The sequence below is a fragment of the Phaseolus vulgaris genome, chromosome 3 (genome assembly GCF_000499845.2).
Source record: "Phaseolus vulgaris cultivar G19833 chromosome 3, P. vulgaris v2.0, whole genome shotgun sequence".
Classification (NCBI taxonomy): Eukaryota; Viridiplantae; Streptophyta; class Magnoliopsida; order Fabales; family Fabaceae; genus Phaseolus; species Phaseolus vulgaris.
The window spans coordinates 23,997,549-24,022,017 of NC_023757.2; the positions used below are offsets into that span (position 1 = coordinate 23,997,549).

Below are 24,469 nucleotides of genomic sequence, written 5' to 3' on the forward strand. Positions count from 1 at the left end.
ACACTTTTCTTTCGTTTAAGATCATTTTCTTCCTTTGTTATTTTAATGAAAGATTGGGTCAGGAGAAATTTGCCTTATTTGGATTAAGTTGAAGGCAAATTCTCCCTATACCATATAAAAACCTACACCTAACAAATAAATTGATTTTACCACTTTAGTTTTAGTGAATTTAAATTTAGGGTTTGTAGCTTTTACAACTGTATCCATGATATCTATAAAGTATTCTTATGTTATTTTCTTCTCACACTCTATTTATGCACACCTATTCACCTCAAACACCACCTCCATTGGAGCTTCCTAATATCAAATAAAATAATGGAGGGCAATTGTGATATTTTAAAATTTTGTAAGGTGGAGGTTTAAATTGATATGGAGGTGTCCAAATCAAAATTTTAATCCATATCAAGTTTTGGGTGTTCTTACTTATATTTCCCCTTATTATATGTACACTACCCATGCCTGCTTTTATAATTTTGCACTCGCAATATATGAAGAAATCTGAAAAACATGTATTATTATTACAAAGAATCAATCAACATCTACTGTCTAGAACTCAATACTAATATAGATTGGTTCTTTATGGGGGCAAGATGATAACTAGTTTAGGAAGATCATTTAAATGTTGTTAATGATAATGTGATTCAAACAATAACAGATCAATACAAACTAACAATATCTTTGCAATTTGCTTATTTTTTTGGCTAAACAAATCCAATGTAGGAAAAGAGAGAGAGATAAAAATCATCAAATCAGGATATTTTAAAACTCTCCCAAATGTCTGTTATTAATATTTTGTATTTTTAAATAAAACATTTTAAATGTTAACTATTAAATTGTCACACTTTTATTATAAACATTATAAATTTGAAATTTGAAAATGTTTTTAACTTAAACTTCTTTTTACTATGATAAATGTTAATTATTAACTTTTTTAATATCATGTTATCATTTTTTAATTATTCATTAATTATCAATATTTATTATTTTTACTTTATATTTACAAAAATAACTTTAATTTCGAGGGAAAATTATTTATCCAGGACTGCTTTGTATGTTAAAATTTTGATACATCTTTTCTAGAAAACTAATTCAATTTAGTCTTACCTATGAAAGAAATAATTAAGATAAATCTATTGTTGGAAACAGATATTTTTATTTAAATTTTGTCTTTTCATTACCAATAAATAGATAAATAGATAAATATGGATTATTAATTTTTCAATGTCATGTATTTTTAATTATTAATAAATCATAAAGGTTTCATAAGTGCAAACAAAACTTTTAATAATAGTTAAAATAGACTTTCAATAATGATAGTTATCATTAATACAAACGTCATTAAGAAATTTGATGGTAGATTAAAATTGTTATCGTAAGTACGAGAGATAAAATGATAATTATGGATATAATCATCGTTATATAATTTGCATTTAACTCTTTTAAAATAATTTTCTAGTACAAGTTTTTACTGTAATCATAGTGAAAGTCATATATAAGAAGAGTTACAGTAAAAACTGTCATCATATGGTTAATATTTTCTTAACACTAATTTTGTTTTTATGACTATCTTTAACTTGTATTTAACCAAATATTAAATAGATACTAAAATAATTTGGTATGTAAGCTAAGTTGTAATAAGTACTTACAAGATAATTTGTTCAACTTTTTTTACGTATTCCAATGCTTATGATTCTAAAAATTGTATCCACTGAAAAAATGAAACATATTTATATAAATTAACATATCATAAAACTTAATGTAATGGTGTATTTCTGAATTATATCATGTTACCTAATTTCATTCTTTATCAATTCCAATTCTCACTGTACAATACATAATCTTTAATTTGCTTAATATACTTCAACTCAAAATAAATATAATAATTCAATTAATTGGCATATAAAAGTGAATCAACAATGCAATTAAAATACATTTAACTACACTTCTGCCAGCTTTTATGATCTGCACAGTCCATCACTCAATATCTATATTAAAAATATAGACACTTAAAACATAAAAATTCTATTATGATACACCACAATGTGTAAGTTTAGTATAATAAATGATGATTATTGAAAATTAACAAGTTTTTTATATAAGAACATAATAAGTGTTACGAAAATAGATAAAAAAAATTATTTTGAATACAGGTAAGGAGTGTCAATGAGACATCATTTCTCTACATTGAAATTGTGTAAAACTGAAACAACTTTGTTTTAACGAGAATAAAGTCATATAAGAGTGAGATGATTTTAGTTACGTATTGAAGTCATGTAGGATTAAAATGAATTTAATTAATATTTAAGTAAAATCGTGAGAAAGATGTAAAAATAAACTTAGTGCATTGAATTATCAAAGAAGTCGTTGTACCATCACACGATTTTATTTCAAAAAAATTTATATGGAAGTAGTTGAAAGTACCAATAACTTTGGTACTTTCTTAACCTCATGTTCCAAGATGTCTAACTCACTTAATGTTATTCAATGTAAAAAAAATATACAAAGTTTAATAAATCTCCTTATTATGTTAGTTATATAAGTGAGGAAGACACTACCATTTTAATTGCTAATAATGTGGTAATTTAAGTTTTCAATTTTTTTAAAATATATTAAATACTGTTTGAATAATTAAATTGAAATTAGAATTGAATATACTTAAAATAGTGTAAGTGAGTAGAATTTAATTTGATTCCAATTTCAGGTAACGTAAACCATTAAATCTCTTTGCGTTGAGATGCTTTCATCAATGCCTTGAAACACCTAACGATTTTCATTAATTTTCGTTTTCATAGAAACACCTCTCCACTCTGAATGCACATATGTGCTTGGCAGTGTTGGTGGTCTTTAGAGAATTTATTTTCTTTTGCCAAAGTCATTGGTACCTTTCATGATTTTCATATAATTTTTTTTAAAATGAACTCGTGTGATGGAACCACGACTTCTTTAATAATTCAATGCACTGAAATCGTTTTTACCTCTCATAACTTCACTTAAATATTAATTAAAATCGTCTTAATTCTACACAACTTCAATATGTAGCAAAAGTTGTTTCCACCCTCACACGACTGCATCCTCATCAAATCAAATTCGTTTAAGCTTTACATGATTTCAATGTGGAGAAGTTGTGTCTTGTTGACACAATTTATCTATATTCAAAATAAATAAATAAATTCACCAATGTTGGTAATAATTAACCAAATTACATCTATTATTATATAAATTTTCCTATAAAAATCATGAGATTAAAATAATATAATAAATTATCAATGATGTCTCTATTAAAAAATAATTAGCACAAGATATTTAAATAATTAAATATAATTTTTTCCAATAAAAATCTTCTCACAAAAAAATATTCCCTACTTCTTTATAGTATGTAGTGTAATTTTTAAAAAGAGTGATGATACAAATGTTCTCTAATATGCATTATTGTTCCAATCAAAATAGGACATCTCTATGAGAAGTAGTAGCAGTATTATGTTGTCCAGTTATGTAAATTCTTGATACATAAATTTACTCTATTATTACCACTACCATTCTTTAGCATTTATAAGTTATGTGTGCTAAATTAATTAATTTTAATGTCCAAAAGGTCCTTCTTCAACTTTGTTAGGTCATCTGCAGAGAATGAATTGAGGGAAGATGAAAGGGGCATTGAAACCCAATTTGGTAAAATCTCTCACCTCCTCTAATTCTTCTTCCTCTCTTCCCCGCCCACATAAACTACCATTGTTCCATTTCCACACCAATACCAAACCTCACTTCGTTGCAAAGCTCCGAACCTGTAAGGATTTAGCCTCCGCAGCATCCACCCATTCCAACCTTCTCAAATTTGGTTTCTCAAATGACACAATTGCCACCAACCATCTCATCAACTGCTACCTTAGGCTCTTTAGAATCGACAATGCACAAAAACTGTTCGACGAAATGCCTCAGCGTAATGTCGTGTCCTGGACTTCGCTAATGGCTGGTTATGTCGGCCAGGGTCAGCCCAACCTCGCTCTTTGTCTCTTCCGTCATATGCAAGGAACCTTCGTCCTGCCCAATGAATTCACATTTGCCACTCTCATCAATGCATGTTCTATCCTTGTCAATCTTGAGATTGGTAGAAGACTTCATGCGCTTGTTGAGGTTTCGGGTCTTCAGTCCAACCTTGTTGCATGTTCTTCCCTCGTTGATATGTATGGCAAGTGCAACCAGGTTGGCGAGGCTCGCCGGATCTTTGACTCCATGTGTACAAGGAATGTGGTTTCCTGGACTTCCATGATCACCACATATTGTCAGAACGCACAAGGGCACAGTGCTCTACAGCTGTTTAAGGAATTCAATCATTCTGGATTGGACAGACAGAATCATTTCATGTTGAGCAGTGCAATCACCACTTGTGCGAGTCTGGGAAGCCTAGGTGCTGGGAAAATCACTCATGGCGTGGTCATCCGTCTTGGACATGATGCAAGTGATGTGATTGCTAGTGCACTTGTGGACATGTATGCCAAATGTGGCTGTTTTAATTATTCTTCCAAAGTCTTTAGGAGAATCCCAATTCCTTCTGTGATTCCCTATACTTCTATGATTGTGGGTGCTGCAAAGTATGGACTTGGTATACTGTCTCTTCAACTGTTTCAAGAAATGGTTGTTAGAAGAATAAAACCTAACGATGTCACCTTTGTTGGGGTCTTGCACGCTTGCAGTCATTCAGGACTTGTAGATAAAGGACTTGAGCTGCTTAACTCCATGAATGGGAAATATGGGGTGACTCCTGATGCAAAGCATTACACGTGCGTTGCAGATATGCTAGGCCGAGTAGGAAGAATTGAAGAAGCATACGAGTTAGCAAAATCAGTTCGAGTTGAAGGTGATGAATATGCCATGTTGTGGGGGACAATTCTTTCAGCTAGTAGGCTTTATGGTAGGGTGGACATTGCCCTTGAAGCCAGCAATAGGATAATAGAGTCCAACCAAGAAGTAGCAGGTGCATATGTTACGTTGTTCAACGCATATGCATTGGCTGGAGATTGGGAAAATGCTCATAATCTACGATCTGACATGAAGCATACTGGAGTCTACAAGGAACCTGGCAGCAGTTGGATTGAGATAAAAGAATCCACTTAGTTGTTCCAAGCTGGAGAGATGTTTAAATGTACTGAAAGAGAAGATGCTGAGTTTGCTAAGGGAATTGGAAGAGAGAATGAAGGAAAGGGGATATGTAGGAGGAACTAAAGGGTTGGTGTTTGTTGATGTAGAAGAGGAGGCCAAAGAGGAAGTTGTGAGCTTGCATACTGAAAAACTTGCCTTGGCCTTTGGAAGGTGTCACAATCAGAATACTTGAGAATGTTCAGGGATTGTCATGAGTTCAAGCTCAGAAGAGCAACCCTATAATTCATCTCTAACACAATCCACCAACGGACAGTCATTGTCGACAATTTTGGTTCATAATTGAGTTTCGCACTTATATCTATGGTTGGATTCTTGCTCCTTATTCATTTGAAAATTACATTGGCAGCACGTGAAGAAGAGTGCAGTAAGATTCATTACTAATTTTATTTTTGAGAAATGAGAAGAATAAAAAAATTGTTCAGTCTCACACTTGTAAAAGAATTCTACCTAACTTATGAGGCATGCGTTTATTATGCATCACAACCATAAATTGTCATGTTATTTAAAAAATAATAGTTTAATAAGTAAATTTTAATTAATTAACAATGTAAAGAATCAGTAAAGATTTTTTTTTTTCATTTTCTTCTTACTTATTTATAAAGCCAAATAATTTTTCTTTTTATATTATTGTTTTATTTCATCTTAATCTATAGCAAAATGATTGAATATTTGTTTTCTTTTATTCAAAACTAGTAGAAACATATGCACTAAAAAAATGTAATTACAAAATTAATTATTCTAATCAAATTAATAAAAAAATGTTAATAAAATTTCTACTAAAGTTAAAAAATTATATACATAAAATTAACTTTTTATCATTTTTACATTGTTATAATTACATAATAGAAATACTTGTCAATTTCCATCAAAATAAAAAGTAAAGTTACAATAAAACATGTAAAAATATATATTGATAAAATATTTTATTTTTATTTAAAAAATTATTATTATAATGATACAATAAAAGAGTTTTTTATTTTTATGTATAACTTTTAGATAATAAAAACTAAAAAAGTTAGTTAATAAATATAAAGATATAAAAGGTGAAAAAAATTAGAAAAAAAAAACATGGAATATAGTTACAATTGTTGAAATAAAGAGGTACGAAAGTGATCAATTTAACTTTATTTAATCATGGAAAATAAATAATTTTTTTTCGCACCAAAATCTATCAAAAAAAGTTAAGCGAAAATAAAAGGACGAAAAAAACAAGTGCAATAAGTAAAAAAGTTAAAGTAAAAAAGAAGTAAAAAAAAAGCACAAAATGTTAATGAAAGTAATATCCAATTTTAAGGCATAGTGTGATGAAGTTAGACAAATGAAAAACAATAATGGAAGATTAGTGCACAAAGGAGAAGAATCAAATTATTAGTGTGCATCTTTTTTATAGTAGAAGGTATTACGTGTATTGCATTTGTAATGAAAAACTTTATTGTTATGGTTCATGTGAAATTATGTGATTTTATTAGGTTGGTTTATCTGAATTCTTGAAAGAAATTGGCTAAATTAGAATTTGGAAATTAATCTCCATCATCTATACTTAATTAAGGTATAAATTATTTGATATTAATAAGCATAATTCATAATCTCCAAATTACATGTCATACAAAATATATGTCACAACAAAACAATGTTTTATAAAATTTTATCCTTACATCACACAAAAAAAAATTGGTGAAAAAAAGCATTAAAAAACTTATATAACTATAAAAGTTCTTCTTCCATACATACTCACCCATAGTAAGAAATAAGGTTGAAAATTCTTATGACAAAGTCTTCTAATCATGGATTTCTTCATCCTTGATTTAATCAATGATGTCTTGTGATACAAATACACAAGTTAATAAATAAATGTTATTAAGCATAAACAAACAAGTTAAATAATTTTCTTACGCATAGTGCATAGTGGGAGTACTAAATTAAAGATAAATACAACTACTTTATCAACAATATTTATTGGAGTTGGCAAAAGAATTGAAGTGATGCTTCATATCTCATTTTCTATGTGTAATTCATTTTTTTACACAAGAAGCATACATGGTGTCATTATCATAAAAAAAACATATGCTATTAAATTTAAAAATAAACTTAAGTTAGCCTTCTTTATATGAACACCAATATAATTTCAATAACTTCAATGTGATTCCCTGACTTTGATGTTGAGAATGAACCCAAATATTGTGGTAAACAAGTTAATTTCTCTAGGGTTTAGGGTTGTAGTTGGTCTACATTTTGTTGTCAATAATTGAAGGTGAGTACATGTAAAAACTACCAAAATGGGATAACAATAATCATTCTAATTTAAGTTTGCATGCATATGTTACAATTAATAACACATAATAATTCTTCAACATAACACATCAATAATGAGTATTTCCTATTTTGCAGTAGCATCCACAACAACTTTAGCAAATTTTCTAGTTCTTTATGAAACACATTTTCTTTTATCAGCATGAAACACATATATTAATTTAAACTATACAACACATATCTGACTTCACCATATTTGGGTCAGTTTAACTTAATTGTTTGTCTTCATCTAGTTCAACCACCCATTTATTATTTCAAAATACACTTGAATGCTAGGATTTTACATAGTTTTCAATAAGTGAAATTCCTACTAAATGCAGTTTGTTTGCACTTGACATAATAATTAGATTTGAACTTAATATCTTTTTTCATTTAAAAGTGCATGTTATATTATAATCTTTTTAAACTCTTTAAAGATGCAAAATTCATTTCAAATGTAAATTTCAAAAATTTTACTTCAATTTTTTTTCTTTAAATCTTTGAAAATATATTTTCACCATTCTTATTTTCTTAAATTATTTCCTTTTCCATTATTATGTAACATAATCATCACTAATATCACACATGAATATTTATCACCAAAAAAAAATTCATTTTCTATTAATTTTTTTTATTAACAAAAAATAAATAAATTAAAAAATAGGACAGGGTAATCAACTCATATGAAAATACCTTCCTCACTTTCAAATACAAAAAAAACAACACAAACCAACCTGCATAATTAGCATTTGACAGACTACAACATATTCATTGTTGCATTTAAATACCTTTCCTGCAACAAGTTGTAGTACCCTTAAACAAAAGTGCTGCAAAGTAAAAACACAGAAAAAATATAGAACAAGAGGCACAAAGCAAAAAGCTAGATAAACTCTACACCTAAACTATTTCTAAAACTACATCACCCTTTATGTATGTGCAAAAATAACATGTTCACATAACCCTCCTCATTACAGTTCCAGCTTTCAACCTGCCCCTCCACTGAAATAAAGTTTTGTTATTGTAATTATGCAATTCCCACATAGTAAGTCAAGATCAACATACCCCCTCCACTGCAAAGAGACGCATTTGCCACAACTTCACAATCAAACATGCATTCCCATAATTTTTCCTACATCTTTATTTAGCAAACAGTGCTACAAAGTGATTAATAGCGCCTAGATACAAATCCTAGAGACTCCTTAAAAACCCTGTAGTCACACGCCATTAACTGCCTCATAGTCTTGCTTCTCACCATGATAACAACTTTTTTCCCCACCCTTCTCTCCTTCAAAGAATTCTACAGCAGACAACAACTCCTAGCCACTACCCCTCCCCATTACAAATAACTTTTTAAGCATTGTATTGGGTTCAAATGCCAATCCGGGAAGGAATAGCTGAAAGAGCCTAACCTATGTTTCATCCATAACTATAGTCGGGATTTGAGTTGTGTCTAAGAAAAAATTTCTTCCACATCGACAACCCCTTACTTAAAAGATTATAAGATTTCTTTGTTCCTAAATACACCATACTATAGCCGCCCAAATACCTTTTCACACCAAATTTTGTTTGGAACTAAAAAATGATAAGTAAAAGTTCTCAAAGTGACACTTGAGGTCTTTGTCTTGGACAAAAAAGATACCCAACCATCTAAAGCAGATAGAACACACACATTGGGCAAATTCGCATTCTAAGAATAGGTGTTGAGCTCTCTCAACCTTACCTTGGCATAAAGCACACCCCTCTCCTATTTAAACTGCTTCTGGTTGGAATTCTATCTAGCAGAATCCTCCAAACAATAGATAGTACATTAGGCAAAGCTTTGGCCTTCCACAGTCGTATGAAAACCCCATTGTGGCACCCTCCTACATGATTTGATTAGATAAGTTAAGCTGATTTTACAGAAAATACCCCTGAAGCATCGCCATCCCATCTCATTCTTGTAGATCCTTTTCCTCCCTATTCAAATTGACCACAGAAATATTCCTAAACATTTCATCTTCTTTTAACGATTCTCGTTAAGTTGATTCTCCTCCACCTTAACCTCCAATATCATCCTGATTCTTCTCACGTACCAACCTCTACCATCTATTAACTTAACATTAATAAACTAATCACTCCCCTTTACCCTCTTTCCTCTTCAATGTCTTCTAATAAAACTTCAAACGTGACAATTATCATATCAGTTTTATTTAAGGTTTTGAAAATCATTAACCGATTCTGCAGAAACGAATGACTTTTCCGGGCAGATGTGGCCAAACCAGCTTTTATACCAAACAATTGAACCAACATTTTTTTTTATCAAAACTTATTTATATTAATATTGTTAAAAGTTGACTAGTCATTAAATTACTCAAGATATTAATTTAAAGTTTAATGGTTGAATCATAATTGAATTTGAACTACCTTGAGTAATTAATAATTAAATAATATAAATATAGTTTTATAATTATATAATACTAAAAATAAAAATATTATTGTATATACATTCTTAACATTCGAAATAAATAGAATTGTATAAATATATCATAATAATGATTTTTAATTAATAAATTACTATAATGAGTCTATTAAAAATAACAAATTTACATACAACATAAAAAATAAGAAATGTATTAATTTATTATGTTTTTTATTTTTCATTTTTGGTGTTTTTTTTGTAAGGAAAGGTACTAAATTTTCAAATTTTTATAATGGAGATCTAATCATACTATTCAATCTGTGACAGACTAATCCAAGCATGGATCCAACATGATTCAGTGGCAAAATATTGACAACATCACTATTTTTAAAGCATAGTTTAGTTATGTGTCTCTGAAATTAAATAAATCAATATAAAGCTGATTGAAATATACAATAAGTGTTTTCAATGGATAAAAGAATATTAGTTTTAGTCTATAAAAAAATTGAGTTTTGATTTTTTATTTTTTTTAAATAAGAAAATTTAGTACTAATAAATAAATATGGAAAACAAATTAAAAGTCAAATTTAGAGACTGAAACACTAATTTGGTATATTTTATATGAACAGAAAACATACTTGCAGTGTAAACCCAAATTACATTGTATATATATACCCTGTCAAACCTTTACCAAACTTCCATTGGTATAGCTTACAAACTTGTGTTCTACACCCATATATACCCTTTTCATTGTATATGTGCTTATTCTGTGCAATATCAAAGGTTTAAACCTATGAAAAGGTACTTGTGAGGAGCAAAACTATCATCAAATCAAAAGGTCAAATTCAGCTAATGGGCCACAGTCTTTGCATGATTCTATAATCACAAACTTTTATGTATCATCTGGCAATGCGTCAGAGGACAAAGACAAGGTTACTGTCATTACACTAAATTGTAGTGACATAATATTTAAACAACAAAAGTCTTGTCCCATAATATTCAAGCATGAAAGGAAGATGTAACACGCTCTGAACCAATATCCAAAAGCATGAAAAAGCACCAACCAAACCCTGAATGAAACATGTGTGGCTCTTCCTGGGGTTATGTTATTACTTTAAGTGTAAGTGACCGTAAAGAAGCTTGAGATAATATTATAATTTAGTCATATGTGAGACCACTAATATACACTTTTTTTTGTTTTCTTTTCAATAAAAAAGGAAAGTGATAATTGTTTTAGGAGAAATCAAATATAAAATTCTTGCTAACTTTGGTCAAAGTACAGAACAGCAGGTATTTTACTTGTAATGGGCCTAGAGAGAATATAAAAGTCAACTAAAACTATTGATGATTATCCAGATAATTAAACAGTATATCACATAGACCAATGTAGGAAGGAAGTCAGATGACAAACACAAAGCAAAGAAAAGGTTTAATAATGACAGTCTCCCTCTAAAGCTGAATACTTTAATCCAAAAAGCTGGTAGGACCAATAGATGGATTTGTACCAATGAGACACACAATAACAATATTTCTGCATGGATTTCTAACCATTCAAGCTACAATATGATAACAGAAAATGAATTTTTTAATACTTGCAATTGCAATGACTATATAAGTATCAAAAGCCCTCAAAACTGGTTGCCTAACATTTCAGGATTTTATTTATCTTTTTCTGTGGCTCCGAATCAGTGGAGCAAAGAATGTAGCACTGAACAATTACATGATATCCATCCTCAGTCACTTAATAAGAAGGAACCGCTTTGCTCTATCTAACCCATAAAACTAAAGGGTGAGAGAATTCTGATCCTATTCACAAATAAGAAGAAGCTGAGCGATTAAAAATAGATCCCAAAATTTGCTAATAATCTCATTTGTACACATGTACATAAGACCTGCCCTCTTAGCAGGTTTCCAGGTGCCAGTCCTTAAGCCACTTCCTTTCTGGATATCTCTCAGTAGAGAAGAGAAACCCAAAAAAAGTATTATATACAGTATCAACTTAATCTCTAACACCACCAAGACCAGCTCGAGTTATTGCTTTTGTTGCAATCAACACCAGATGTACAAGCTCTTCTACATCTTGGAAGCTGAAATCAACAACCTTCCTAATCGAAGTTATGCAATCCCTATTCCGTGCTTCATCCATGTTCAAATTAGCAGCCATGAAAGTGCTCTTGCATTTTCTTGAAGCCTCCATTGCAAAATTTATGTCTTGAGTCTGCAAAATCACAAGCTAACTTTTACCCATTGTTTTACTTTTCATTAAATAAATTATTGTGGCAATTGAATGAAATTTAATAACATACAAGTTACACATTATGCCTCTAACAAGAACTATAACATGTGTTGCATTAAAATGTGCAGCGTGACCATAGCCAATTTTACAGTTGAATTACCATGTGATTGTTATATAAAAATCACTAATGTGTTTTCAAGAATTACAGGTGTGAGCCAAGATCTTGCATGCAACAAAAAATGGTTTTAAGGAGAAAAAAAAAATCCAATCTTCCTATTTAACATAGAAAGATCAGCTTCCATCCATAAAGATTTTTCTCAAACATTCTACTGGTATGGTAGTCTAATACAGAACAAATTTCCTACTATTATGTAAATTCATTAAACCTCTAAATCCCCAAAGTTAACTCCACGGTACTTCAGGATCAAAGCACCCAGATAGATTTTCCAAATGAAACATAAGGTGTATCAATAAATTAAAACTTACAAAGTCAAGGAGCCTGACAATATTTGGGCGATTCTGAGCAGATATGACTTGATTGTTAGCAACAAGAGTATTATAACCCCTTGTCAAATTTGACCTATCCACTGCCGCCAGGTTATTTAAATTATCAATATCAGATGCAGATGACGAAGGAGATTCACCTAAAAATGGAGTAAAAAAGCAGTGAAACATCACCAACATACAGCAATGCTCAACAAGCCTAAAGATATACATAGTTATATCTAAAGTCAAAACTGCAATCAATTACCTTGAGAAACCACGTGTAGAATTGATTTTAACTCATCACGATCCCTGTTTATGCTAGAATGCTTATTATAAACCAATCTCATGTATACCACCTCCATGCATTTATAGGCCAAGGCAGCAGCAGCCATTTCTTGGTGTCTTTCATATTTATGAGCACAGGATCTGGAATACATTTTATGGCATTTAATGATTAAAGGGAAGCTAAGACAAATAGACCAACAAAAACAAAGGTTACAAAAACTCTAGGGTAATATGAAAGAAAATATTTATGCTAAAAATTTTAACATATGAAAAGTATTTTTTAACAGCACAAAGCAGCAGTGAAACACAGAAAGTTAATTAACCTAGGAAGTAGAAAAGCACCAACGACAAGGTTTCGAAGGAGTGTAATTGAAGATGGTGATTTGCCTTTGTATCTCATAAATAGCATACAAGAACCCACCAGATCCAAACAAATACTTAGGTTAGTGGAGGTTACAGACGATCAAAGAAGTTTAGGTCAAAGTGATTACAAAAGCAGACAAATTAAGACTCACTGTTTAAAGCATCATGCAGTAATGGCAACACCATGTTTTATAGCTCCTATTTTCCCCTTAATCCCTCAAATCACAACCACCCTCATCCCCCCAAATAATCTGGGAACTCTCGCAAAGAAAAAGGAGAGATATTCATTACAAAAAACTAAGGACAAGGAGAAATTTTAAAAAAATCTTAGTAGAAATAGTTTAATTATTCTTTTTATTATATTTAGTTAAATCTCCAAAGGAAGGTTAGAAATTTCCACTTTATTGAACATTCTCGAACCCTTTTCCCCCTCAAAATGTACTTTTGACCAAAGACATAATAAATCAGAGAAAGTATAACAAATTTACACAGATTCAAAATTTTCCTTACTCAAAAAGTTTAGCTGTAGCAGCATAAATTTGCATTTGATTCATCTCTCCTTGCTTGCTAATTTCACTGTGGGATTTTTCTATAAGTGATGCTCCACGCAGAAACTTCAAGGCAGCTTTAAAATAAGTCTCGTTACTTTCAAACTCAAAACCAGAGATCTACAGTCAGAATAAAACAATTGGTTAGAAAAAGAAGGATGCTACATCAAATAGATATGAAGTAAAATCTTTGAATGTTGAAATAACCTTATAATGATCTGCAGAATCCTTTAGCTTTGTGGCTTCTTCCAGAATGCTAGAGGCAGTTTGGCTAGAATTTGTTGTCAAGGGACTTGACCCACTGAGCTGTCTGTCAGATACTAAACTTCCTGAACTGTGATCAACTCCAACCTTGCGAGTAATATCAACTGCCTTCCTCACAAGCCTAGGAACATCACCATTGCTAGATGCATGGACAGGATGCCCATTGGACATATCTCCTTTTTGCGACTTGGGTGAAGTTCTAGAACCCAAATATAATGTTTCCCTTTTCAGAATTGGATTCCCAAAATCCTTTTGTTTCAGCTCAGTTTGTTTTCCAGTTTCATCTGACCAATGTCTTGAAGAATTTTGCTTACTAGGGTTGTCAATCTTGTGTTCAGACTTCAGAAAGCTGTACTTAACATCATGTCTTGTCTCGGTATCAGAAGTGTGATTATTAAGATTAACTGCTGACTCATAACTCACACCATTTCTGGAAAAATCATTATCTGATACTGAAGCCTTCATCTTATCCCTACTCCCCTCAGAACCAGAAATTCTAACCTTTTCCTTAACCCGTAATGATGTAAGCCTGCCCGATTTCTGCCAAGAAAGGGCATTTTCCTGATTACTCTTGTTCATTTTCTCCTCATGATGTGAACCACTTCCACAATTAACACGTGAAAGATGTATGTCATGTGAAACTCTCTCCTTCTTTTTTACCGATAACTTTTTCTCCCTACTATCTAAATTTTTTATTGATAAACCTCCTTTTCTAGCATCATCTTTTTCTGATTTGTCAACCCCTGCAGCCAAAATACATTTCTCCATGTTGGAAGTCCTCAAAGGTGATGAGGTAACAGATTCTACTGGTGAGCCAATGGCATTTCCAAGGTTAGTTCTAGCTTTGTGAGACCCAGAAACCTTAGAAGAACTTGAAGTTGCTGCCAATGAAAATTGTCCAGAGCCTAAATCCCCACCCGATGGATCATAACAATCTTTTTTGTGCTTTCTAGGCTGGTGGGCCTTATTAAAATCACTTTTCACCTCTGTCCCAATAGCCATTTTGTCCCTGCTGTCTGGCAAGAAAACTCGCTTCATCCCACTTTCTTTAATAAATTCATCATCACTTTCAGTTACTGGTTTTGCCTCTGTATTCAAAACTGTACACTTCTTCTCTTTCCTATTTACATTGCCGTCTTTAACACGTTGCATGTCACCTTCCAAGAACAATGTTTTGTTATGTTTCTCATTATCCCGCCAGTCATTCGTTTTCCTTTTCTTAGTCGAACCACTTTGCCTACTGTTTGTAGCATCCAACGAACCATCATCTGATGAAAACTGTGCCCAATCTCCCTTCTTTACTGGAACTGCAAACTTGTTATCGTCAGACCAACAATAATCATCATATTTCATCGGATTTTCCCCACTAGCTTTTGTTGGTAAGTCATTTCTTGAGTTTAGACCCAGCTTTTTAAATTCCATACCATGTTTCAGATGTTTATCAGCATAGCAAACAACTTCAATCTTAGATTTCTTTGGAGTTCCAGATCCATGTTGATTATCCTCAATCTTACGTTTCATTCTAACATGTCTGTCACCTGCACACACATTTGACAACACGTTGACATATTCTTTTAGAAAAAAATTTATATACAGTTATTTGCACCATAAAACAAATATGAAGCAGCAACAAAATATATCAACCCTTAAGTGAATGAGATACCTCCATTAATTTGATATTCTTTTGCCTTAGGCGTGTTTTTCTCTTCTGTCAAATTGTTCAACCTGCTCAAATTTTGAGAATTAGATTTCTTCATACGGTTTGAGTCTGCAGACCACTCATTCGTGCCATTCAAGCTTCTATTTTTAAGATTTGACTCTTGAGCATTCTTTACTGTATTTGACAACTGATGCCTGTCGTTATTGATTCCTGGCTTTGCCTTTTCATTAATACCACGTTTCTTCCTTCCTCGATCAAGCACTGCATCAGAACTGGATCTTTTGTTAATATGGCAAAGTTGTAAAGCATCAACAGATCTCACTCCATGTTCAGGTCCAGTGGCATGGCTTTTCATTTTATTTTGACCCTCCGAAATCGGCATTTGATATAAAGCATAAAGTGCTTTTGTTGTCTCCTCCTCGCTGATGTTACACCGATTCATTCCAGGCCTAACAAGAGTTTTAGAAGAACAATGAGAATCTAATAATACATATAGCAAAGATCAAATGTATGCACAGTTGGAGAAAAGAGAAAATATATAAAATTTGGTTATAATTCACAAACTGGGCATTTAACTAGCAAAATATGCTCTCAAATGAACCCATGATGAGAGTAATCAACTTACAGCCAATATAGCATGCTACACAACCATTTCTCTGGAAGATGCTCTGGCTTTAAACCCATAGGTAGAAGCCGCCATTTCTGGCAACTGTCACAGCAAACCCAATCTTCTTCAATAAGTTGAGGTGCTGCTGCTGATGATGACAGAACCATCTCAGAAGTTGGTTTATTTTCAGCAACAGGAAATGCACCTGGAGCATCTTTTACCCATGGCACAGCTGACGACTGATTAACCACTTTATTGACACTTGGTTTTTCCTTTACTTTAACCCTATTTGCACTCTTTTCAACATGGTCAAGGTTAGCATTTACTGGAGCCTGATTAAGGGGAGGCCCATCAGTTGGATCTATTCCATCAACCTTCAGTTGTAATTTTTTCTTTTTCAGTGAACCTCTGTCACAATCTCTCACCTTATTATCCTTCAGTTTCTTTTTATGCGTTTTAATTTTAGAAGAAGTAACACCAATGCTAGTACTCTTTCTATCATTCACCATTGCTTTATTACTAGAACCAATGATATCTTTTTCAGCATCGGTCACAACTTTTCCAGGTTCCTGTTCACCTTTTAACTTGTTCTTGCTTTCAGATTTTACCTTGGTCTGATTAGTCTCACACTTTTGAGTATCTTGATCCACCTCACATTTCATTTCATCAGACTTAAACCTTTTCGAAATTGCAGAAGTGTTACACTTTCTATTATTCTTAGGATCAGCAGAATTGTTATCCTGAGACATTTCCATTTTATGCTCTAAAACTTTTTTCACAAAGCTACTTCCTGTATTTCGTTTCTCAATCTTGCCAAAATCCTGATCAGATATTGACTCCAATGAAACCTCCTTCAAAGCTTCAGTGGAATCCATTCTACATTTCACACCATTTTCATTGATCTCCTTGGATACTTCAATAGCCTTACCAGTGACTTCAGCTGTTTCACCAGCATCACAAATTGAGCTTGACAATGGTGTGCATCTCAGATCATTAGACAGAAAGTCCTTACAATCTGGAGTTTTATTTCCTAATCTTTTCTTCGTATGAAATGTCATGTCATTCTCAGAAAAGTTACCATTCGTATGATGCTTTTCATTTTGGTCTACCACTGTCACTTTCCTTTTCTTCAACAAATGTGAATCCCCAACCAAAGAATCTGATTCATCAGTAGACATGGAATAATGCTCCTGATGACCATTTCGAGAGTACATGGGCCTGCTGACTCCAAGGGTTTTTCCCTTTCTAATCAAGTAGAGTAGACTGTCATGTAGAGGTGATATTAGCACACCTCCAGGGATAGTGAAAGAAGTCATAACCTGTAACATCAAACATACAAAATTTTAAAAAATATTGATATGCATAAAACAATTCATGTACTTTCACCAAACAGCTTAAGCTTTTAGGGTAGTTTGTTTATAACATGATAGCAAAGCTTCTTGACCATGTAGTCTAGAGTTCAATCCTTGTTGCCTTGATTCCTTTTTAATAAAAGTTACCTTTAGCACACAAGATAAAGTAGGACAATGCATTATCCATGCTTCTAGCCCAAAAAGCTCTTGCATGAATGTTTGAGTTAGATATGAAGGGTAAATTTGGAAGAGTTTATTTCAAGTTCTTTTTAACTTGTCTTATGCCATAAAAACTTGTGAAACTGTTTGGAAAAACTTTTTAAAATAGTTATGATATGTCTATCAGTTGTTTTAAACTTATCTCAATAAGGTCTTGTGAAAAGGCTTACAACTTATATGAAAACAATTTAACCCTGTTTGCTCTCTTCTGATTACAGAAACAACTTATACTGGTATGTTGATATGATAATCACTTATGACTTGACAGCTTGAGCAATTAGAATAATTGTTTCATAGAAATAGAACACGTCATCTACCTGAACAATGCTAGTGGAAGATTCTTCAGGCATCTCTTGAGATACATGTGGCATATCTTCACTTTCCTTTTGGCTGTTTTCTGATGAGGAGGATGGAGAGTCATCAAGTCCAAGTCCACTGTAAATTGCAGCATTCTTTTTTGCTAAGCTATTTGATTTCATTTTGATTTGCAACATCCCCTTTCTTTGGTCAGTCAGCTTTCCTGACTTATTTGCACAGTCCTCTTTCAAACTGAACTTCCCTGTTATTCTATTCGAGGAAATGCCTGTGTTCTTCTCTGAAGGTACTCTTGTATGTTGAGATGGAAGAACATTAGGGGAAGCAGGCGTATTTGAAGGTGCTTTTGAGTTATAAATTGCAGCCTGTATAACAACATAACCAATGATGCTCAACTTAACCGTATTTCTTCCAAACTAACACATTAATTTCCTATCCAATGGTTGAAAAAAGGAAAAAAATAACAAATTTTATATACCGCGGTGTGGATATTGCTGGGAAATTTGTGTGAACTATGGGGTTTTTCTGGAGCCTTTGGACAAAATCGCAATCGGGGCGAGCGTTCATAGGTGGGTAAAAAGGAGCCATAGTCACCATATTTTGCACCTGAAAATTGTTCATATCCTCCGATAAAGTTGCTTATGTGAATGCATAGACAGATACTTCATTTCTGGTTACAAGCTATGATTTCTACGTATCACTTACCCAAACGCTCAGGAAAAATGCCTCCTTCAAAATCCTTTCGAAAATCACCCAGAATACGCTGAATCCTCTCATCCTAGAAAAAACAGTAAGCAAGTTATCAGTCCTGTTTTTTTAAAGAGAAAATTTAATCAAGATGACATTGATTAAAAAGAAAACTGCATTGGATAAATGTATCACGAGGAATGAAGCAACATCAAGACAGACACCATAAAGCACAGCAGCAAAATTTCAACTATTATCATAATTTTTTATTTTTTAATTGCCAAAATATAACTGCACATTAGCATACCACCAACAATATGAAGAGACAAACAAAAATACAACTGATGCAGGATGTAGTTATTGATGGTATTGTGTGTGACAGATTGCACATACAGCTGCAAGAAAGTGTGTTTGTTTTCTCATTACCCCGTTCTCCAATGTGCTTCAACATGATTTGACGTTCAATTAGGTTTTAAAATGGAGAAAGAAACATACTGAAAAGCATCTACAGTATCCGTAGACAAACATAATTGATCCATATGTTTGTCAGTTTTTACATTCTATTAAGTTTTGATATATCTTCTATTATAGACCTGATTTTTTTTATAAAACAAAACATAACTTTGTTTAATCATAAAATAAATAAAAAAAGTCAATAATAAAGTGTTAGTTCAATTCCCTGTATATCACAAGGAATGAAAGACATTGACAAATTGAAAATTCATGCTCAGTCGTACTAAATAATTTCACTGGTTTGTTCTATTTGCGTGCAAAAACACAGTAGAAGAGAAACCAAAACCAGAAAACATTGAACTCGGTTAAGATTTCAAGTAAAAACCCTTACAATGTAAGAGAGAGAATCAAGGTCAATGTTGTCATCGTCCTCATCCTTATAACAATAGAAAGCCTCTCCTTCCTCCAACTCAGTAGTACTATTGCGTTGCATCTTGACCACCACAAAATTAACCCCAAAAACCCAAACCCCAAAACCCGAATAGTAACCCTTTCACACTGGAACCTTCCCTGAAGTCCAGCATCACTTCAACCAACAGCAAATAAAAATTGGCGATAAAAAAATCAATTTTTTTTCAAAAGAGCACGACTCAGGGAAGGAAGAAGAGAACCCAGAAGCGGAAGCAGGTGAAAGGGAGTGTGATCATGCGATGGGGACAAAATGGTTGATGTGAATTATTACTTGAATTAAAAATTAATTTTGGGTTTGACCCAAGAATGAGGGAAGAATTGATGAGAAGGTGGAGATCGGAGAACGATGAGTGACGACAGGAGTGGAATGAATGAATTGAGTATTGACGCAGACTTCAAACGGAATCCAAATCTTTCTCGCTCTTCAATTGTTTGATGTGCCCAGCACAGAATGAAAGAAAGAATGAAAGACCTCGGTTTTGTGTTTGGTCTCTTTTATTTTTTTTATTGCCCCAACTTTTTTTTCTCTATCTTTTTGTCCTTGGTTCATTATTTGGGAAACGTTTTGTTTATTTAGAAACAATATTTTATAATTATAATATACTAGTAGTAGCTGCTTTTTATTATAATATAATTAAAAATTTGATGTAATTATTATCATGAAAACTAATTATAAAAAAATTAAAAATATAATTGTAATAGAGTATATACATAAAAATAATTTATTTTTATTAATTATAATATTTATACAATAAAAACACTTATGTTCATTTCTTGTTAATAAAAGCCTCGGGCCAAAGTATAAAAAGATAGAAAAATGTGTATACTAAAAAACATTTAAGAAAATAATTCTCATCGATGATACCAAAACTTAAAATATTAATTGATGGAGAAAAAAGTAAAAAAATAGAAAAATGTTTATACTAAAAAACATTTAAAAAAATAATTCTCATCATTGATGATACCAAAACTTAAAATATTAATTGATGGAGAGAAAAGTGTAAAGGGTGGAAAAGGTATAAAAATATATACTCTGAAAAAACTTTCAAAACCAGTTCTCACTATTAATGCCTTTATATTGTTATAACTATACTATAAATACACTTTCATATTTTTTTTTCATTATGACTACTCAAAATGGTTAGTTTCTTGTAGTTTATGAAAACTGGAGATTGGTTAATAGAGAAAAAATGTAGAAAGAATAAAAAAGTAAAAGAACCAAAGCAGTTAAAAAATTAATTCCAATATTAATTATAATTATGTTAGTTTCTTATTGATTTTAGTTGGTGGCTAGAAAGATGAATTAATTATAAGACGTTAAAAATGTGTACACCACAAAACACTTAAAGAAATAATTCTCTTTATTAATTATTATTATTGCTATAATTGTACATTAAAATCATTTCCAAAAAAAATAATCATGGTCATTCATTATGACTAGAATACAAAACTATTTAATAGAGGGAAAAATGTTAAGGATGAAAAATATTATATAGGCAACATTATGCGTCTTAATTATAAATATTATTATTTTAATATTTGTATTACTAATATTAATATTTTTAATATTCTAAATATATTTATATTATTATTATATTATATTATTAGAATTAATTATATTATAAAATTTATTTACATAATCAATATATAACTGTATAAGATAATGGAGTACATAATCTTACATAATCTAGAATTATATACATAATTAATTATATATTATATATTATATATTTTAATTTTTTAATGTAATTAGTTTTTTATTTTTATTATAAATTTATTTTTTATATTATAAATGTATTTTTTTTATAAATATATTTAAATCTATTTTTTATTTTTATTATAAATATATTTAAATTTATTTCTTTAAACTAAAAATTATGTAATTTTATTTATTTTTATTTTCAAAATTTGGTTATGTTTTAAAAATTAGAAAATAAAACTTACAGACTTTTATTTATTGAGGATGATTAAAATCTGAAATTATAAGTGATTATGTGGTTTTTCGTTGTTTCTTTATACATAAGAAAAGTGATTTTTATTGTGTATTCCACACATATTCCTTGAAATAAACTTATAATGATAATAAATAATTAAAATTACTCTCTTCACCCTCTTATTAGTGTATATTCCTCATCAATTAAATAAATGTTACAATTCGCTGTACTTATGCGTCTTATTCTCAGTATTGTTGAGTGATGTAACATTGTTCTGTTATGTTATGTCACGCGCAAATGTAATGCGTGAAGGACATCACTTTCATGGAACTGGTAAAACGCATTCAACAGTGTCGTCTGTGATTGACCGTTTAGAAACGCGCATTACATTCACATTCATTTTTTGAAAAACTATTATTTGACACTGCCTTTCCCAATGCGCCAAATTACATATTTAAAAGTCATTTTTATCTTCCAATAAATTTATATATTACATCAATCAATGTTTTTAAATATTTTTTTTTACATATTTTATTTTTAAAATTATAATTTATTATTTTATTTTAAAAAATATTTATATTAACGTACTTTACGTAACCATCATTGTAGTGTAACATTTTTTATAATTATGATGTTTTAAAAAACTTATTTTGATCATTTTTTATTTATTTTACATATGGATTATTTTTAACTAATAAAAAACTTTTTGGTGGAATAGTATGCATAATATCACAATTTTAAATACTAACATATAAGTATATATAATAAAATATATCATACTTAAATTAAAAAAATTTAAAAATATAATTCAAATTTTGATATTATAAATTGTTAAATAATTGATTTTTTGAAATATTAAAACTTTATTCAATTTAAACAAGACAAATATTGTGTAAAAAAATTAAATAAAAAATCTCACAATTACTATATTTAAGAAAATAACATTTTCAAGAATTAACCTTTTCAAATTTTTTATGTTATGATTTAAAAAATAATCATTTATATAAAATATATGAAAATCTATTTTTTCTCAAAAATAAAATGAAAATTTAAATAATAAAAGTCATATGTTATTATTAATAATATATTTTATCAATTCAATTATTCAATTACAAAATTTATAATTTATGAGATTCATAATTTTCAAGCATAAAAAATCTGCATACCTAATGTCTCTTTAAAATAATTTGGAATTTAAAACATTGAACATGAAAGTTATAAATTGGCAAAACAGTTATATTATTCATATAGTAAAACTTAATAATATTTTTATTGATCATTTACATCCTTATATTATTCATATAGTAAAACTTAATAATATTTTTATTAATCATTTACATCCTTATTTCTTTCTTGTTAGAATGTTAATAGACATTCTCTAGAAGTTTTTCCTAAATTTTTGCTAGAAGTCCACAAAGTTTGACCTTGTAAAATGATTAATAGAGTATATATGAATAATAATATACAACATTTATATGCAATATAACAAATACTATCATCAAAAGAATCATAGAATTTACAAAAATAAAAGAAGTATTAAAAAAAATGATGATATGGATTGCGAATTTCACAATCATTTATTCAAGAGATTTAGTGTGCATTTATTTGTATTTGATAACCCTTCTGTAGGGTTTACATTCTTTGTCAGCACCACCACAAACCTCTATTGACTAAATATGTTTTATACAATCAATTATACTTTAAGAAAATTTAACCAACCATATTTTAGGGTGTTCCCTCTTTCAAAAGTTAAAACCCTATAGAAGGGCTACCACTTATGTAAACATGTGATTTTTGTGTTGTTTTATTTTTTGGTGGTACATGAGGTGTGTGTAAAGTGACCTCAATGGATGAGACCAAGGTACAATTATCTAATCTCCATGTTAATGTAGTTAGTCAAAGTAAGTGGTGACCTGTGTAGGAATAATTGGTGACCCCTACTACCAACTTTTTGCACAGTTAATTAATTTTAGAAATTTTGAGGTTTGTGTTGTTCTTGTGTAGGGTGGTGTAGTGAGGTGTACGAAAAGTAACCCTGGTGGAGGACACAAAAGTTAAGTTCTACAATCTGAATATTAATGTAGTTAAAAATCGTCATATTAAGTGACCTATGTAGGAATAAGTGGTGACCTACTACCAAGTTTTTGCACAGTTAAGTAACTTTATAAATTTTAAGCTTTATGATGTTTTTGTGTGAGGTGGTGTTTGAGGTGTGTGTAAAGTGACCTCAATGGAAGACACCAAGGTACAATTATCTAATCTCAGTGTTAATTAGTCAGAGTAAGTGGTGACCTGTGTATGAATAAGTGGTGATCGACTACCAACTTTTTGCACAATGAAGTAATTTTAGAAATTTTGAGCATTGTATTGTTCTTGGGTAGGGCGATGTAACATCCCTATATTTTCTCATATGAAATATTAAAATAAATATATAAAAATAATACAAATATATCTGCAATTCTTTCATATAACGTTTTAAATTATCTCTCTCTTTATAAGACTTGAAACATTTACATAAAAGAATTAAAAACAAAATTTCAAAAGAAAATAAACATTTTCCATCATCCATCTTCTCACCGAGAAACTTTATCACCTGTAATATCATCTGCTCCCATGTAAAATACATGATCATCACAGATCAAAGAAAAACAATCACAAAACAAAACAAAGGGTAAGCTAGGTATTTTTAAAACTTATAACATAATATAACTTTAAGCATCCACATAAATTCATCATTTCTCATGC

At 30.6% G+C, this 24,469-nt stretch overlaps 2 protein-coding genes across 2 annotated transcripts; one reads left to right on the forward strand and one right to left on the reverse strand.

Moving 5' to 3' along the window:
• Nucleotides 1-3,509: 3,509 nt before the first annotated feature.
• Nucleotides 3,510-5,584, forward strand: LOC137806903 (pentatricopeptide repeat-containing protein At4g15720-like). Its single transcript, XM_068607272.1, is given in 4 exon segments — nucleotides 3,510-5,147; nucleotides 5,149-5,304; nucleotides 5,306-5,323; nucleotides 5,325-5,584. Coding segments are annotated over 4 exon segments (1,734 nt in total). The 5' UTR covers nucleotides 3,510-3,642; the 3' UTR covers nucleotides 5,380-5,584.
• Nucleotides 5,585-11,479: 5,895 nt separating this feature from the next.
• LOC137806904 (cysteine-tryptophan domain-containing zinc finger protein 3-like) lies at nucleotides 11,480-20,312 on the reverse strand. The gene is made up of 11 exons (XM_068607273.1): nucleotides 19,711-20,312; nucleotides 18,885-18,957; nucleotides 18,658-18,785; nucleotides 18,182-18,544; nucleotides 16,312-17,612; nucleotides 15,690-16,135; nucleotides 13,970-15,564; nucleotides 13,725-13,882; nucleotides 12,832-12,992; nucleotides 12,567-12,724; nucleotides 11,480-12,062 (listed from the first exon to the last, which is right to left on the reverse strand). Exons 1-11 carry the CDS (start codon nucleotides 19,810-19,812, stop codon nucleotides 11,844-11,846), a joined length of 4,704 nt encoding a protein of 1,567 aa, XP_068463374.1. The 5' UTR covers nucleotides 19,813-20,312; the 3' UTR covers nucleotides 11,480-11,843.
• Between the last annotated feature and the right edge of the window lie 4,157 nt (nucleotides 20,313-24,469).

Excerpts from the sequence above, each read along its gene's own strand:
- LOC137806904 (XM_068607273.1), bottom strand. The coding sequence starts at position 19,812 with ATGCAACGCAATAGTACTACTGAGTTGGAGGAAGGAGAGGCTTTCTAT. Across the intron at positions 12,993-13,724 it reads GCTACAGCTAAACTTTTTGA|ATCCTGTGCTCATAAATATG; the intron begins GTAAGGAAAATT and ends AATGTATTCCAG. Across the intron at positions 12,063-12,566 it reads TTGTCAGGCTCCTTGACTTT|ACTCAAGACATAAATTTTGC; the intron begins GTAAGTTTTAAT and ends GTGATTTTGCAG.